The sequence below is a fragment of the Podarcis erhardii genome (genome assembly GCF_964252035.2).
Source record: "Podarcis erhardii genome assembly, chromosome: 15".
NCBI classification, from domain to species: domain Eukaryota; kingdom Metazoa; phylum Chordata; class Lepidosauria; order Squamata; family Lacertidae; genus Podarcis; species Podarcis erhardii.
Genome location: NC_138505.1, coordinates 9,325,372 through 9,337,888, shown reverse-complemented (window position 1 = coordinate 9,337,888; position 12,517 = coordinate 9,325,372). Strand labels below are relative to the sequence as shown.

Here is a 12,517-nt window from a genome sequence, read left to right as displayed (position 1 = left end):
AATTTCCCAGACATGTCCGGCGAAATTAGTGTCCAGGGGGAATTTTGAAAAATGGGCAAAATGTCCAGGGGATTCCCCCTCACCAACTTTTGTATTCTGATTTTCAGTTCTTGAAATATGGCAACCCTAGATTAGCATCTGACTTGCAAGACAGGTGCGCCAACTCCCATTGCAAAGCTGGAATCACACTTGTTGTTGTTTAGTTGTTTAGTCGTGTCCGACTCTTCGTGACGCCATGGACCAGAGCACGCCAGGCACCCCTGTCTTCCACTGCTTCCCCCGTTTGGTCAAACTCATGCTGGTCCCTTCGAGAACACTGTCCAACCATCTCGTCCTCTGTCACTCCCTTCTCCTTGTGCCTTCAATCTTTCCCAACATCAGGGTCTTTTCCAGGGAGGCTTCTCTTCTCATGAGGTGGCCAAAGTACTGGAGCCTCAGCTTCAGGATCTGTCCTTCCAGTGAGCCCTCAGGGCTGATTTAATTAAGAATGGAGAGGTTTGTTCTTCTTGCAGTCCATGGGACTCTCAAGGGTCTCCTCCAGCACCAGAATTCAAAAGCATCAATTCTTCGGCGATCAGCCTTCTTTATGGTCCAGCTCTCGCTTCCATACATCACTACTGGGAAAACCACACTAAGAGGTCACAAATCCCACCGTTAAGAATGTGCTGCCCGCCTTTGTCATGTATCAATGGATGGGTGAGCCTCAAAGACAGATGGATTTACAAGGGATCTTCAACCTTCATCCTCTTTTTGTCACTCAGCAACACACAACTGGTCCTCCAGCCATCCAACCTACCATAGAGTTGTCTACGTTTTCGGCTAGATGGGCCTCTGCTAGGTTTGGGTGGGTTTGATGACCTTGAGAGCAGGAGTATCCGGCCACAGCTGGGATGTCATTGTTGCAAGACTAAGAAGCGATTTTTCACATCAGTTGCGCCTAAGTTGCTGAATGTGCTGTTGGAATTGAGGAAACGGAATGACTCCGTTGTGGCAGAAGCTTTTTTTAAGCCACACGTTCTTCACAACTGATGGAGATTGACTGGCGCGAGAGATCGCAGTGCCCACTCCAGCGGAGGCTGGTTCACTAGGGCAGATGGGGCAGGGCTCCGAAAACCCTCACTTGCCTTTCTTCTTAACTTACAACCAGTCCATCTGCTTCTTCCTCCTTCCTCTCCATGTTGCCCTTGTAGAAGGCAGCAGTGAGGAGGATCATGGGGAAACAGGAACTAGAAATGGATGGCTCTGCCTGCCATTGGGCTCTCTGGCGCCACCTTCTGTTGGGCTCCATGCCTTTCGCCCAATCATCCTCAAATAGGCACCTGTTTTCTGCTGCTCCAGAGACCACTGGCCCCTTGCTTAGATAGGTTGGTTTTTTTAAAAGGTGAATTCATGAAGAGGAGACTTCTGTCAGTGGATATTAGCCATAACAAGTGGAACGTGCAACAGGATGGGGGCTCTTGTTTAAGAGGCTGGCCAGCCATGCCCACTTCCTGGGTACTCCATTGCATCTGCCAACTCCAGATCAGTTATTATTCCGTTACTAGAGCAGGCTCAGACCTCAATGGACAGGGTTTTTTGGGGGGAGGAGGGCTCCCCCTCTTTAGAGTTTCCCTTCCAAAATACTTTGCTTTGTACATTAAGCCAGCAGAACTATTTGTGTGTGACTGTACGCACCTGCGGCTTACATATTCAAACCTAGCTACCAATCTGAATGTTTTAAATGTTGCTATTTATTTTGGACCATCCTTGATAAGTTACTCCCTCACTTTCTCTCAAGCAAGGACTATCTTCTAATACTAATAAGTATACATCACTCATTTTTAAATGGGCATGCTTATTACACTTTCTCAAATTGAAATCTAAAATACTTTAAATTCAGTAGAATTGTTTTGGTATCACTGTAAATCAGTTATAACCGGGGTGGGGGAGAGAAGAGAAACCCCTCTTTTTTAATAGTCCCTTTCAAAAGTCATTATTTTTTAACTATTTCCAAACACTCAACACTCAGGAAATATTTATAAACGTAATTTTTTTTTTAAAAAAAAATGGAATATATGTATTGCGGCATAAGCCTCCCAAATGACCCCCTTCTGTCCTTTGTGCCTAAACTGAGATGATTTTTTTTTTTAAAAAAAATCATATTTAAATATGCAAATGACGCCTGTCGCCTCCTAACACACCAGGACGCAGGTTCCATACGGGGCGTGGCTTAAGGATAGCCCCTCCCCCTTTCAGATCGTTCTATTCCGCCCACGCCGCGTGATTCGGTCTTCCTCGTCCTGTCCGTCTCTTTCCACCGCCCCCTTTTTCCCCGCTTTCCTCACTTGGTAGCGCCCGCTTTCCAGGAAGCGGCGCCTGCGACGTCCCCATTGGTGCGAGGCTGGCAGGAGGGCGGCGGGACGGAATGCTCAGTTCCGGACGAGACCATTAAGGCCGGCAAAGGGAGGGAGACGTTCTTGAGTGCTGCTTGCTGCTGCTGCTGCTGCGGGGGGGTTCTTCTTGCAATGGCCCAGACGCCGAAGCTGATCTTGCTCTTCAGCGGGAAGAGAAAGTCGGGCAAGGACTTCGTGGCCGAGGAAATCCAGAGCCAGTAAGCGGCGCCGCGGGGATTGCACAGGAGCGGGCGGGAGGAAGTGTTCTGCCCCCCCGTGCATGATGGCGGGTGGCGGGGTGGGTGGGATGCAGGCGAAAGACCACCCACCGCTCCACGTGCGCGCGGGATCCGGCGGGGAGAGACCTTCCCAAACCTCTATTACCCCCATTTTTTAATTTTCAAGCCTTTTCTAGGGGTGGTGGCAAGACTTCTCTCGAACTCGTGTCTGCAGCGAACGTCTGAACCCGGAGCGCACGCGAGATCGGCCCCGACCTCCCCTCTCCCCGTGCTTAGGAGGGGAAAGAAGCGACACCCCACGGTCCCCCCATTTTTTTAAATTTCCAAGCCTTTTTTTTTTTTTGGAGTGGTGGCAAGACTTCTCTCAATCCCGTTCCCGTGTCCACAGCGAACGTCTGAACCCGGAGCGCACGCGAGATCGGCCCCGACCTCCCCTCTCCCCGTGCTTAGGAGGGGAAAGAAGCGACACCCCACGGCTTAGGGATGGGGAGCAAGGCGGTCTTCCGTGTTTCCTCCACTTGTTTCCTTCCTCCCCCTTCACACGTGACGCAACACGCGACGGGGCTGGGAGAAGGTTGCGGGGAAGTGTAGAAAAGTTGGCATGGGCAGCTGGAAGGAGCCCAACTTGCAGGGGCGTGGGGAAGAGGGAAAGCCACGAGTTGCAGGAGTTTAATCCAACGTTAGTCCTTAAGGTAAAGGTAAAGGCCGAGGGCCTTCTGGTGGTTCCCCTGTTGCAAGAAGTGAGGTTACAGGGAACCAGACAGAGGGCCTTCTTGGTAGTGGCACCCGCCCTGTGGAACACCCTCCCTTCAGATGTGAAGGAAATAAGCAGTTATCCTATCTTTAAAAGACATCTGAAGACAGCCCTGTTTAGGGAAGTTTTTAATATCTAATGCTGTATTGTTTTTAACATTTGATTGGGAGCCACCCAGAGTGGTTGGGGAGACTCAGCCAGATGGGCGTGGTAGAAATAATAAATTATTATTCTAAAGGGATCCCTGACTGTTAGGTCCAGTCATGGATGACTCTGGGGTTGCGGCGACGCTCATCTCGCTTTATTGGCCGAGGGAGCCGGCGTACAGCTTCTGGGTCATGTGGCCAGCATGACTAAGCCGCTTCTGGCAAACCAGAGCAGCGCATGGAAACGCCATTTACCTTCCCGCCAGAGTGGTACCTATTTATCTACTTGCACTTTGAGGTGCTTTCGAACTGCTAGGTTGGCAGGAGCAGGGACCGAGCAACGGGAGCTCACCCTGTCACGGGGATTCGAACCGCCGACCTTCTGATCGGCAAGTCCTAGGCTCTGTGGGAAAGCAGGCAAGATCCACAGTCTGCCAAGCCCTTCCCTGGAGGGAGGTGATGTTCTCAAACTTTGCAGCGCATCTGATGGGAAGAGACTAGGCCTTGTTTAAGTCAAGGCAGTGCTCATAAGAAGAGCCTGGCTGCTGGGATCAGGCCAGTGCTCCAGCTAGTCCAGCATCGTGTTCTCACAGTGGGTGACTGTCCCCATGGAGATGTTGAGATTCGAACCTGGGACCTTTAGCATGCAAAACAGACTCTCTGCCACTGAGCTATAGCCTAGAGGTCAGCAAACGTTTTCAGCAGGGGTCCTGTCCATTGTCCCTCAGACCTTGTGGGGGGCTGGACTATATTTTGAAAAAAAAATAATGAACTAATTCCTATGCCCCACAAATAATCCATTTTAAATAAAAGGACACATTCTACTCATGTAGAAACACCAGGCAGGCCCCACAAATAATCCAGAAATGCATTTTAAATAAAAGAACACATTCTACTCATGTAAAAACACACTGATTCCCGGACTGTCTGTGGGCCAGATTTAGAAGGTGATTGGGCCGGATCCAGCCCCCAGGCCTTAGTTTGCCTACTTACCCATAGCCCTTCTCCCCTAAAGGGTCCTTGAGGATGGAAACTTCTGCCATGTTTGGATCTGCTTCATTTAAATTTTTTCTCCCCTGACAGGTTGGGCCCTGATGTTTGCACTATCCTGCGGCTGTCAGAACCCCTCAAAGAGCAGTATGCCAAGGTAGGTTGTGGCTCCCACAATTTGTACCCCTTTATTTTTCCTTTTATATGCATAATAGCATCCTTGCCATGTTAGGCCGAGAGTTGGAAAATAGAAGGGCGACCGAAATAGATCGAGGGGGGGTTGTGCGACTCCCCTGTGAGAGAAGGTTGCAGCAGCATTTGGGGACTTTCTATTTCAGAGAAAAAGGCAGATGAGAGGGGACACGATGGGAGTTTATAAAATCACGCGTGTCTCGGAGAGTTGTACTTCTCCCTCTCCGGTAATACCGGAACTCACTGAAGCTCAGCAAAGCTGAATGCTGGAAGATTGCTGACAAATAAAAGATAAACAAACAGTGGAACTGTGGAACTCCCTGCCACAAGAGGCAGTGATGGGCCCCAAACTGGGTGGCTTTAAAAGAGGGCTGGGAAAAATTCCTGGAGCAGAGGGCTATCAATGGTTATTAGTCATGATGACTATGCTCTGCATACACAGCAATGCTTCCGTTTACCAGTTGCCGGCAATCGCAGGAGGGGAGAAAGTTTCTCTTGTGCTTGGGTCCTTTCTCTGGGCTTCCCATTGAGTCATCTGGTTGGCCACTGTAAGAACAGGAAGCTGGAATGGATGGGCCTTTGGCCTGGTCCAGCAAGGCTCTCTTGATGTTCTAGGATAGCTTTGCTGACAGCCTCAGATAGATTCCCTCTCCTCTGTCTCTAATAATAATAATAATAATAACAATAATAATAATAATAATACAGCGGTACCTCGGGTTACAGACGCTTCAGGTTACAGGTGCTTCAGGTTTCAGACTCCGCTATCCCAGAAATAGTACCTCAGATTAAGAACTTTACTTCAGGATGAGAACAGAAATCGCACGACTGCAGCAGGAGGCCCCATTAGCTAAAGTGGTACCTCAGGTTAAGAACAGATTCAGGTTAAGAACGGACATTCAGAACGAATTAAGTTCTTAACCTGAGGTACCACTGTAATAAATAATAATAAATTTTATTTATACCCCGCCCTCTCCGGCCAGAGCCAGGCTCAGGGCAGCTAACACCAGTAAAATTACAGTAAAAACATAATAGGGGAAAAACCCCCAATTTAAAATACAAGTTAAAATGCAATTTAAAATGCAGCCTCATTTTAAAATAGCTGATAAATCAAGACCATAAGGGGAGGGAAACATAAGGGTCAGACTTAGTCCAAACCAAAGGCCAGGCGGAACAGCTCTGTCTTGCAGGCCCTTCAGAAAGATGTCGTCTTGCAGGGCCCTGGTCTCTTGTGACAAAGCCTTCCCCCAAGTCGGGGCCAGTGCTGAAAAGGCCCTGGCCCTAGTTGAGACCTATCTAACCACCTTGCAACTTGGGACCTCCAAAATGTTGTCATTTGTGGACCTTAAGGTCCTCCACAGGGCATACCAGGAGAGGCAATCCTGTAGGTACATGGGTACTAGGCCGCATAGGTCTTTAAAGGTCAAACCCAGCACCTTAAACCTGACCCTGTACTCCACCGGGAGCCAGTGCAGTTGGTAAAGCACTGGATGACTGTGATCCGATGGCAAGGAGCCTCGCCGCGGCATTCTGCACCCGCTGGAGTTTATGGGTCAGCTTCAAGAGCAGCCCCGCGTAGAGCCAGTTACAATAATCAAGCCTGCATGGATCACTGTGGCCCGATCTTAGTGGATTTGTCTTATCCCCGTCTTAAAAACAGTTGCCCACATGCATTTGTCATGGGCTGGCTGGATGAAGAGGAGTGGCGGGAGGCACTAGCTGGGGAACCCCCCAGGGAACGGCCAGGGGAAGAAAGCTCAGAGCCAGGGGAATGGTAGTGGGACGATGATGTGAGGTCAGAGCAAGCAAGAATTGGGAGCAGGCAAGGAGGAGGAGGTGACAGAAGCTGAAGAGCAGGGGTCAGCAAACTTTTTCAGCAGAGGGCTGGTCCACTGGCCCTCAGACCTTGTAGGGGGCCAGACTATATTTTTTGGGGGGGGAATGAGCGAATTCCTAAATAACCTAAATAACCCAGAGATGCATTTTAAATAAAAGCACACATTCTACTCATGTAAAAACACACTGATTCCCAGACCGTCTGCGGGCTGGATTTAGAAGACGATTGGGCCGGATCCAGCCCCCGGGCCTTAGTTTGCCTACCCATGCTGAAGAGGGAATAAGGCTTAGTGAGCAGTGAGGAGCCTATGGCAGAGACAGGACCAGAATCAGAGACAGAAGTGGAGGCAGGAGATGACCGGGGGGGGGGGGGGAGCTTCTGAAGACACCAGGGAGTCTCCCCCTCCTGCTGTGACCAACTCCTTTCCCCTTTGGTATCCCAGGACCAGAAGAGGTATGAAGAGGGTGGAGCAAGGGCAGACACGCTGAGGAGTCTCAGATTGCTTGTGGAGGACTCAGCTGTGGGAAAGCAGGGCCCTTCAGTCCTCACACCTGCCTCTTTGGGGCAAGCAAGACCTGCTGGGACGAGTTGCTGATAATAATAACTTATTATTTATACTCCACCCATCTGGCTGGGTTTTCACCAGCCACTCTGGGTGGTTCTCAACAGAATATTAAAAACACTCTAAAACATCAAACATTAAAGACTTCCCTAAATAAGGCTGCCTTAAGGCATCTTCTAAAAGTCAGATAGTTGTTTATTTCCTTGACATCTGATGGGAGAGTGTTCCACAGGGTGGGTGCCACTACTGAGAAGGCCCTCCGCCTGGTTCCCTGTAGCTTCACTTCTTGCAGTGAGAGAATTGTCACAAGGCCCTCGGAGCTGGACCTCAGTGTCCAGGCTGGACAATGGGGGTGGAGACGCTCCTTCAGGTATACTGGACTGAGGCCGTTTAGGGCTTTCAAGGTCAGCACCAACACCTTGAATTGTGCTCAGAAACATACTGGGAGCCAATGCAGGTCTTTCAGGACCGGTGTTATATGGTCTCTTTGTATAAAGAGTTGTCACTGACATCAGGTGGTTTATTGGTTCATTGCTGGCGTACGCCTGACTCCACCTCCTGACAGTATTTCACGAGGAAGTGAGTCCCACAAGTTACTTAGGAGTAGACCCTTGGATTGGTTTTGTTCGCCAATTGTTTTCATCCCGGAGCTTTGATAACTGGCTCGCCTCTCTGGCCTTCCCTGTAGGAGCACGGCTTGGACTTCCAGCGCCTCTTGGACTCCAGCTCTTATAAGGAGACGTATCGGCAGGACATGATCCGATGGGGAGAGGAGCGGCGCCAGACCGACCCGGGATTCTTCTGCCGCATTGTGGTCGAGGGCGTTACGCAGCCCATCTGGGTAAGGCTGAGCGGTGGCAAATTGCTGGTGGCAGGGATTGATTCGAACCCACCTCCCCGGATGTTAACCCGCCAGTCTTCCCACGCAGATAGTGAGTGACACGAGGCGAATCTCGGACGTGGAGTGGTTCCAGGACGTGTATGGGGATCTGGTGAAAGTGGTGCGTGTTGTAGCCACGGAGGAGACGCGAAAGAGACGGGCCTGGGTGTTCGTAATGGGTGAGTGAGCCACAGGCAAGGCTGCCTCTTAGAATCATAGAATCATAGAGTTGGAAGAGACCACAAGGGCCATCGAGTCCAACCCCCTGCCAAGCAGGAAACACCATCAGAGCACTCCTGACATATGGTTGTCAAGCCTCTGCTTAAAGACCTCCAAAGAAGGAGACTCCACCACACTCCTTGGCAGCAAATTCCACTGTCAAACAGCTCTTACTGTCAGGAAGTTCTTCCTAATGTTTAGGTGGAATCTTCTTTCTTGTAGTTTGGAACCATTGCTCCGTGTCCACTTCTCTGGAGCAGCAGAAAACAACCTTTCTCATTGCCCAATGCAGGGCTTGGTGTGCAATTAGCCTTTTAAAATTCAGTGCAAAACAAAAACCCGCATTTAATCATTTGACAGTTCTTTGCGGTAATGAGAAGAAAGCCCTGCTCCAATAGAAATAATAGTTCAGATCATAATATTTTCTGCGAGAAAATAAGACTGAACATAAAATGGCAAACTTTCCCTCCTATATACATGGAAAGGCAAGGTTGTCGTCACGCAGCCCCCAATGGAGGGCTTGTAGTGCTTCATCACAGTCCTGGATTTGCATGAAGAAACAGGGTTAGGAAGGTGAGAAGCGAGTTTAGTAAGTTCATGGGGCGGGAAGGGGAAGCAGTGCTTATCAAACTTGCGCCCCCAGCTTGGGTTGTTAGACTACAACTCCCATCATCCCTGACCACTGGTCCTGCTAGCTAAGGATGATGGAAGTTGTAGTCCAACAAGAGCTGAGGGCCCAAACTTGAGAAACATTGCTCTTGGGGGGTTAATCCTGGAGAGATGCAGCAATGTAGTGTAGACAAAACTGGACTAGACTGGAACCAACGAGGTTGACCTGCTATAAAGGAGCTTTCTGTACCCCTAAGGACTGTTCTTCCTATATATTAGGTGAGCAATCAAGTCAAAGCCAATCCGCTTTGATGATGCTTCTGAACACCAGTTGCTGGAAACCAACGAGGGGGCTGGCGCTCCGGTCCTGCTTGTCTGGGCTTTCTGTAGGCATGGAATTATAGAAGGGAAGGGACCCAAGGGTCATCTAGTCCAACCCCCTTCAAGGCAGGAATATTTCCAAGACCTTACTTGGAAAATGAATACAACCCAGGTGGTTAAGAAAGCCCAGCAGAGACTCCATCTGCTCAGAGTATTGCGGAAGAACAATGTCAATCAACATCTGATGATCTCCTTCTACTGGTCAACAGTAGAAAGTGTCCCTTCATACTGCATCGCGGTGTGGTACGCTGGTTTGACATCATCTGATAGGAAGTGCCTATAGGTAAAGGACCCCTGACCATTAGGTCCAGTCGTGACCGACTCTGGGGTTGTGGCGCTCATCTCGCTTTATTGGCCAAGGGAGCCAGCGTAAAGCTTCCGGGTCATGTGGCCAGCATGAATAAGCTGCTTCAGGCAAACCAGAGCAGCACACAGAAACGCCGTTTCCCTTCCCGCCGGAGCAGTACCTATTTATCTACTTGCACTTTGATGTGCTTTTGAACTGCTAGGTTGGCAGGAGCAGGGACCGAGCAACGGGAGCTCACCCCGTCGCAGGGATTCGAACCGCCAACCTTCTGATCAGCAAGTCCTAGGCTCTGTGGTTTAACCCACAGCACCACCCGCATCCCTGGAAGTGCCTGTAGGGGGTGGTGAATACAGCGCAAGATATTATGGGCTGTCCCGTGAATCCACTGGATGAAATAGCGGAAGAACGTTGCCTCAGGAGAGTGAGGAAAATTCTCAGGGATGATTCACACCCTGGCCGGCACTTTCTTGATCTCCTGCCCTTGGGCAGAAGATATAGAAGCCTGATTAGTCGCACCAACAGGGTAAAAAACAGCTCCTGTCTGTGGGCTGTTAAGCTGCTGAATGAAAAGATAACAACAGAGCAATTGACTTTCGGGTTTGGTGTGTGTGTGTGTCAGTAAACGAGGGGAATTACGACTAAGAGAGCTGAGTGGGGGGTGCTCAAGTAATCTCACTGTATACAAGTTGTGACAGAGCGTTCCACCAGATCGGAGCCACAGCCGAAAAAGCCCTGGCTCTAGTTGAGGCCAGCCTAACTTCTCTGTGGCCTGGGACCTTCAGGATGTTGAGAGTTGGCCTTCAGGATGTTGAGAGTTGGCCACCCCTGCTATAAGGGACCGAGACCATTTAGCGCCAGCAAGTCAAATGGCCAACTTTAGCCTGTCTTCCCTCTCCTCTCCACTTCAGGGATTGACGACGCGGAATCTGAATGTGGCCTGGATCAGGGCGTGCCTTATGACTGGGTCATCACCAACGACGGAGACCAGCTTTCCCTGGACGCTCAGCTGGAGAAACTGCTTCAGTTTATCCACAGCAAGCTGTAGCGCAACCCAGGGCCCTTGTGTTATCTCCACTTCCTTCCCTTTCTCTCTCTCTCTCTGTCTCCCTCCACCCCACCCTCCATTCCTTCGGGACCTGGGCTGGGGTTTGGCTGCATCACCAAAGAAAGAGAATCTGGAGAATGCCGGCGTAGCCACCGGTCTGCGGTCAGGTGCGCCTCAAGGCAAGGCATTTCTGGGTGGGGTTGGTTTTTTGACACCCACCCCACCCTTCTCTTCCTTTCATTTTGGAGAGTCCATTCCAGCGAGTGCCATAATCCAGTGCCAGTTCTTCCCTCCCCGGGGACTCCATTCCAGGCAGGGTGTGCGTCTCCATCCTGGCCGACTGCTCGCTTGTGTGTCATTTCCGCGGGCTGTTCTTTTGCACTCGTACCTGGCACTGGCGCCTTCCCCACCTAGCATCAGGTGGGGCCTGATGTTTGCAGGAAATGTATGTTTGTGCTGTGGGGAGTGGGCGGTTTTTGGTCCGTTTCGGGTTTTCCTTCCTCCCTCCCATCTTGGGTCGCAGTTTTAGACTCTTACAGCTTTCGGCCACCAGGGGGCAGAATAACCTCAAGCTTAACACTTCCACGGCTCTGTTTCCCTGGACAAATCTTATTTCGTAACCCTTGCCTAGCTCTGTGCCTGTCAATCATCCTGTCCACCTGAATCCAGCAGGATAGGGTCCCTCGGCAGATTGAATTATATGCATGTTATTTTCAGGGGGCATTTTCTAGTCCTGCACCTGGTCCCAGATTCAAGCTGATTTTTATCTGAGGCAGGAACGCTTTTGAGTGTTACTTTTAGCTGCTTCTGCTAATGACTGACCACACACACTTTCCCTAAGGTGGGGGGAATCGCTGTGCCTTATTCTTAAAAGTGCTGACCTCCTCCTGTTCTCCTCGCTTGCCCGGCTCCCCAACCGAATCCTTAATTTGGAAATCATCTCACCAACTTCTTCCCTTACCAAGGCTCCTGTGCCTTTTCCTTGCTGTGTGATGGGAAAGAGGCGGGGGACAGAAATTCAACAGGTGGGAATCAAACCAGAGTGGGAGAGCTGAACCTGTTGGATTAATCCCCAGAACATAAACGACACAGGGCTTTTTTACTCAGATGGGAACGTTGTTCGGCAAGTACTGAAGGACACAGGAGCCATGATGGGGAAAGTAGTTGGCAACGCAACCAAAATGGGTTCTAAGCTGAGAAATTGCAGGACAGGCTTTTGCTGCTGAAGGGGGGGGGGACCAAACTCTGTGGGAATTGAGTGTTGAGTGCTTGGGCTGGGGTGAGATAGTCACGTGGGCTGGTGTTGGGAGCAAAATTCGGGACAGGGTGAAGGTTTGCTATTGATGCAACCCGATTTGCCCCCGGGGCTACAGAATACCTAGCATATTCCCTGGCCATGTTTGTACAGCATGCCAAACCACGGTTTAGTGTCGCGCGAATGAGCCTAGTCCCCTCTAGGGGTCGTGCGTTTCCCCTCTCCTTATCCTCTCACACAGCCAGAAAAGGAGGATTTCAGAAGATTCCAATTCCCCTTAAACTTGCCATGTCCAATCCCAGTTTCACCATAGCAAGGGCTCATTTCAGCAAGGCAGCTTCATGAAACCATGGTTTGCATTTGGCATCTTTTGAAACAGACCATAGTCGAGCTGTGATGCCTCATTCAGATGCAAGCTTGCAACAGCTTCTGACACTGTCCTGGCTGCGTAGGAGGCTGAGGGTCTGGGGGAGAGGCGGTCTGGCTCGATAATGCTGCACTAAACCATGGTTTGAATGTAATGTGCAAACACAGCCCAGGTACACGGGACGAGGTCCTCTCTCTGCTCCTTTCAGCACACCTGACTTCCTTCCCCGCACCGCAAACTGGATGTGCGGCTGTATAATCTCTTGCTAATGCCACTCACTGCTCAACCAAATGCCCATCTCCTCTCTTCCCCTCTGGAGAGGAAGAAGATTGTTGTACTCAAAATAAAGCTTTGGATTGGTTACA

General features: G+C 50.3%; 1 protein-coding gene across 1 annotated transcript; it reads left to right on the top strand.

The window, feature by feature from the left end:
* The first annotated feature begins 2,340 nt into the window (after positions 1–2,340).
* On the top strand, positions 2,341–12,517 carry PMVK (phosphomevalonate kinase). Its single transcript, XM_081841512.1, has 5 exons — positions 2,341–2,590; positions 4,595–4,658; positions 7,778–7,930; positions 8,019–8,148; positions 10,394–12,517. Exons 1-5 carry the CDS (start codon positions 2,505–2,507, stop codon positions 10,528–10,530), a joined length of 570 nt encoding a protein of 189 aa, XP_081697638.1. The 5' UTR covers positions 2,341–2,504; the 3' UTR covers positions 10,531–12,517.

Bases quoted from the DNA above. Each gene is read 5' to 3' on its own strand.
- PMVK (XM_081841512.1), top strand. From the start codon at position 2,505: ATGGCCCAGACGCCGAAGCTGATCTTGCTCTTCAGCGGGAAGAGAAAG. The intron at 2,591-4,594 runs GTAAGCGGCGCC...CTCCCCTGACAG, and splicing joins GCCGAGGAAATCCAGAGCCA to GTTGGGCCCTGATGTTTGCA. The intron at 7,931-8,018 runs GTAAGGCTGAGC...CTTCCCACGCAG, and splicing joins GCGTTACGCAGCCCATCTGG to ATAGTGAGTGACACGAGGCG.